The following is a 5,055-nucleotide window of genomic DNA, read 5'->3' as shown; positions in this document are numbered from 1 at the left end:
CTCCCAGACTCTGGCAGTCTAAGGACACGTGATGTCATCATGTCTAATACAGCCTATTAGGTGTGAAGATGCGGGAGGCAATACCACAGCCGGGAAGGAGGGGGAGAGAGGTGAGCGGTCACTGCTGCAGGACTGAGAATTTCTACTTTATTTTAGACCCTAGAGAAAATCGAGCAGTTAACCCTTGCAGTGCTGGGGTAGCTCCACTGCAAGGGTTAACTTTTCAAAATCCTAGAAGCTTTGCTGATCGGGGTTTGTGAAGACAGCATATGCAGCATGTATTCCAGGTACATTCAGCTGAGAAGCTTTTAATGTATTCCTGTTGACTTGTATAAAGAGAAAATCAGTTGTCATGCAGACAAATGTCCATATACAGAAACCATAGAAGAGCCAACCAATTACTTCACCGGCAATGAGATCTGGAGACCATGTACCGCTGACAACCCTCGAGGAGTAACGTGTAATGTGCAGGTGAGATCACGGATCTAATATCGTCATTTCCAACTGTAGAGTATGTTTACTTTCCAACGTTAAAGTCAGGAAGTTCTATGGCACAAGAATGGCAGGTCTTTATAAAAAGGCAAAAAGACCCAACAGTCACAGAGGAACTGTCAAAGCAAACGGTCACAAATCCTCCTTAAATATAAGCAGATAACTGGAATCCAGGAATGAGAAAGATTCATAATTCATTATTAACCATTGTGGGAGGGGCAGAGACACAAACTACTGGGGGAAATCTCACCATTGTGGGAGGGGCAGAGACACAAACTACTGGGGGACATATCATCATTGTGGGAGGGGCAGAGACAAATTACTGGGGGAAAGCTCATCATTGTGGGAGGGGCAGAGGCACAAATTACTGGGGGAAATATCCCCATTGTGGGAAAGGCAGAGACACAAACTACTGCAGGGAAATCTCACCATTGTGGGAGGAGCAGAGGCAAAACTACTGGGGGGAAGTCTCCCCATTGTGGGAGGAGCAGAGGCAAATTACCGGGGGGAAATCTCACCATTGCAAGAAGGACGAAGACATTCATTATATCCGATTGGTCCTCTGGCTAACAGCTCTGCCCCCACATCTGGTTTCTTTTTCAAAGCGGCCAGCAGTGATCATGTAAAGACTTACCATCTCTAGCTCCTCCCTTAGCGCACAGATAGCTCTCTCTCGGCTGGACACAAGCTCCTCCAGGTACTGGTAGCGCAGTTTTTTCCTGGCCCTGCACTCCCGTGCACTCTGCCGGCTGCGTTCTAGCTTCGCCTTCAGGTCAATCTTTGCTGGTTTCCTCCCTCGTTTTCCTGGTTTCTTTACCTTGCCACCAGATATCTGCCGGGAGAAAAATTGTATTATTTCACTGACAGCAGCAGGCCTCCACAAGTGCCAGGAGAAGCCTCACTAAGACCCCCCCACCAGTGCATACTCCCCTTTTCTTTGCTCCCCTAGCACGCCAGGAGCCAACGGATACTCTCGTAATTTTAGGTATAAAAGGAACATGTGACAGCTCTGGACCCATCTCCAACTTGGTCAATGAAGGAGAGATACCACATGTCCCAGATGGAGTTTTATCATTAAAAAAATGGTTTAGAAGTCATCCCAGTGTGCTGGTTAAACAGCATCTGTGTTCCCATTACAGCCAATCAGATTATTCCTTTCCTAAAGCTAGTGCAAATTAGAAAAAAAAAAAAAAGGGATAACCCTCTACTCTGGACCAACCAGGTAGTGAAAAACGCCATTCGGTAACACATGGCAAGTGCACTTCACCTTTTAATTGACCCCAGTAAATTACGATTGGTTGCTATGGGTAACAGCAGTTTACACTTGATATATTCTCATCACTTTGTTAAGTAAACAAAATTAAATTCCAGCAATTCCCATTTTCTCCCATTAGATAGTATAAGAGTTTGAATTGCTCCAGACTCCTTCAAGGTCACCCACCTGTTTATCGATCGATACAATCAATTTCTGAGAGATGCAATGAATTTATAAAAAACTTGCATCAGACAATCAGGTTGGTGTGTTGTGGACTACATGCAGTGGCTTACCTTGTTGTCTTCCATTGTCCTGAGACCAAAGGGAGATCTGGAGATCGGACTCGCTGGACCACCGAAAGACTCACAAGGCACAACCCACAGTCAGGTGGCTCCTGATGCAAAATTTTGGACTCCCAACACCTCTAGTGGGACTCTAGGTTCAGACGTATGTCAAATAAGGGGTCCTGTGGATCTGCTGATTTTCTCCTTGCACCTCTGGTTGGTCAGATGAGGATCCCTTAGATCTGATGGACTTGCTCCTGGCACCTTTGGCTGGCTGTCAGATTAAATGAGGGGCCCTTGGATCTGCTCCCACCACCTCTGCTTTGTCGGGTGAGGATCACTTAGATCTTGACTTGCTCCTGGCACCTCTGGCTGGTCTTTAGATTAGATGGGGGGCCCTTGGATCTGATGAATGACTCCTGGCACCTGCACCTCGAAAGAGCTTAGACCATATAAAGGTCTTAGATCCGATGAAAGTCTGCTAACTCCGCTAGTGGGCCTTCAGAGAAGATGAAGGTCCCCTTGATCCAATTGCTGTCCCTTGTTAAATTTACCTTGCTCGTGGATCAGATGAGAAGCAATGACTGGACCCTCCTGCTGTTCCCTTACAAAGCCCCTGAAGGGCCCCTAGATCTAAACATTGGCCCCTAAAACCTTCTGCGGTATTGCTTTAATAAAGCTTGGGTCCCTGCCTGAGCCGTAGGATCCCTTCTTCTGGAAAGAGGCAGCTCTAAAGAGGCGCAACAGGGAAGAGCTGACTTTGTTTACAATCTCTCAGCTGACTCTTTTAAAGGATCATCACACAGGAAACGGCGCGGAGCACTATGGGAAACGTAGTCTCTATCTGCCAGCGCACTGTAGACTTACCATGTCCTATCAACTACATCCCCCAACAGCCACTGCGACGCCCTGCCTGCGTCATCCGACTCAGAGCGGGGGCTCCTGGGTAAATCCGTCTGGACAGGATCTAGGGGGCGTGGCACAGCCTTCTAGAATGTTACACGACGTGTCCCAGCATTCCATGCGGCCTCGAATCTTCTTCTTCGACTGTGTCCGCAGAACAGGAACCAGCGCTCTGCTTGGCGGCCATATTGTTGGAGACCAGCAGTCATAGCTGCAGGGCAGTAGACTATAGGAGAATGGCGCCTGCAGAAGGAGACAGATGTGAAAGGTATATTACGCCCATGCGAAGGAGAACAGCAGCAGCTGGGGCACAGGTGATGCAATGTAGCACAGGGGGGTGTGTCAGCATGCTTGCTTCAGAGGAACTAAAAATCCCAGCATGGCTGCCAGCTGAGCTCAAAGTGCACGTTATTAATTTAACACTCCACGTCGATCAGCTATGCACATGTCAGTAATATGTAATTATGTTTTATATTTGAGTAAAATGCACGTTTTTTACCCCATGAATTAAAAAAGCTGCACATCTTGATCCCCCAGCCTAGGCAGCCAAGATCACATGATCTCTGGCTACCAATAATTACTGCAGAGACTCTAGAATGCTCAGCAAAGAGGTAAAAGGATTAAATATGGTGGACCAGTCCAGGCACATTAACCAACAATAATATGATACAGTTACATATATACTGATAGGACTGCGTACATGACAAATGACTTATTTCACATATGTAGCAGACAAATATGTGCAAGTTCTAGTTCCCCTTTAACTTCTGGGCGTTATTTGCATAGCTCCTCCCACTAAGAAAAAGAACAGATTACAATGGAGGTAAATTCTTCACTTGACCTGTGTGACCTCATCAATGACCTTACACATGTTCTATGTGTTGTCGCACCAGCCATGCCAGATGACACTTTAAAAGTGCCATGCGACAGTTTCTATAAATGTCCGATTGACATTTTTAAATGGTGGAAAGTGGAAAACTTTGAACACTTTTTACAGTCAGCAACATTTTTTAACAATACAATCGGCTAAAGGGCCGGCCCGATCGCTTGTAAGGTACTGGGAATGTGTGCGCCCCCACCTTCCGCTGCCACTGCCAGTGTTCTGTCAAAATCTCCGACCCGTCGAGATATCCAACTGGTGATGTCACATCTGGTGACTTGCCAGTAGCAGATTTAGACCAGATGGCCCTAGTGCCAATGTTAGAATCCTCATTGAGTTATCGAGCTTCCTGGCGCCTGCCCGGTCACCCAAAAGCACACCCACCCGATGGCAAAACGTGTAATCTCTTAGCATGTTGTGGCGTCGAATGGGCCCGCAGGCGCATTAACGCTATTTGGAGGACTTGATTCTGCTGTTCAGTGATCGCGCAGGTGCAGTGACGGGGGTTGGAGAACTTGATAGGGATTGTGAAGCCGTGAAAGTGCAGTAGTGGCAGTTCGATAACTCTATGAGGATTCTGACAGCTGCACAACTGGTGCACGCGCACCAGCGCCATCTGGCCTAAATTTCAAACTGGCAACTACTGGCAAGCCTCCGGACGTGACGTCATGAGTCGGAGGCCTTGACGAGTTGGAGCTTGCGAAAGAACACCGGCTATCCCGGGCTCAGCTGTCCCCTGTGTGAGCCAGGGAGCAACATGGGGGGTCTCTGGACTGAGATCAGATGGAGATCAGCACACTTCCAGCAGCTGAACTCCCCTCTGATCACTGAACCTGGAAGCAATGTGTATTACATCACTTCCGCTTTCAGTGTGTCATTTCTCTGGCTGCTGTGGCCGGAGAAGAAGCTGATAAAGCACAATCTCTGCTTCATCAGCTTCTTTGGGGGTCCCTAGGTGAGATTATGGGTCTAATAGACCTCTTTTGTCTCTATAAATAAATAGACGTATTCTATCTGCTTTTGGAGTGCCGGTGTCCATATTCTTTTATAAAGATGACCTGTCACTGTTGACAGCCCCCTCTGTGATAGCAATAAAGTTAAGTGCAAAAAAAAAAGTTTATAAAATGAAAGTCACATATTAAAAAAAGTTTAAAAAAAAATATTTTTTTAAAGTTCCCACATACACACACACGCAAATACGTGTTGGGTGCACCTACGTGTGAAAACGACAATTACACCAC

The 5,055-nt window shown here is 46.9% G+C and overlaps 1 protein-coding gene across 1 annotated transcript in view; it reads right to left on the bottom strand.

Annotated features, from left to right (window-relative positions):
- CREBL2 (cAMP responsive element binding protein like 2) overlaps positions 1-2,078 on the bottom strand; it is a 2,810-nt gene extending 732 nt beyond the window's left edge. Inside the window, exons 1-2 of the mRNA XM_018562092.1 lie at positions 2,041-2,078; positions 1,127-1,324 (exon numbers count right to left, since the gene is read on the bottom strand). Of these exons, the coding sequence (XP_018417594.1) occupies positions 1,127-1,324; positions 2,041-2,055 (213 nt within the window). The 5' untranslated portion in view covers positions 2,056-2,078. The remainder of the gene's footprint in view (positions 1-1,126; positions 1,325-2,040) is intronic.
- Between the last annotated feature and the right edge of the window lie 2,977 nt (positions 2,079-5,055).

This window comes from Nanorana parkeri, unplaced genomic scaffold (genome assembly GCF_000935625.1).
Source record: "Nanorana parkeri isolate BGI_ZX_2015 unplaced genomic scaffold, ASM93562v1 scaffold560, whole genome shotgun sequence".
In the NCBI taxonomy this organism is placed as follows: domain Eukaryota; kingdom Metazoa; phylum Chordata; class Amphibia; order Anura; family Dicroglossidae; genus Nanorana; species Nanorana parkeri.
The sequence above is the reverse complement of the archived record's forward strand: the minus strand, read 5'-3'. Positions and strand labels throughout refer to the sequence as shown.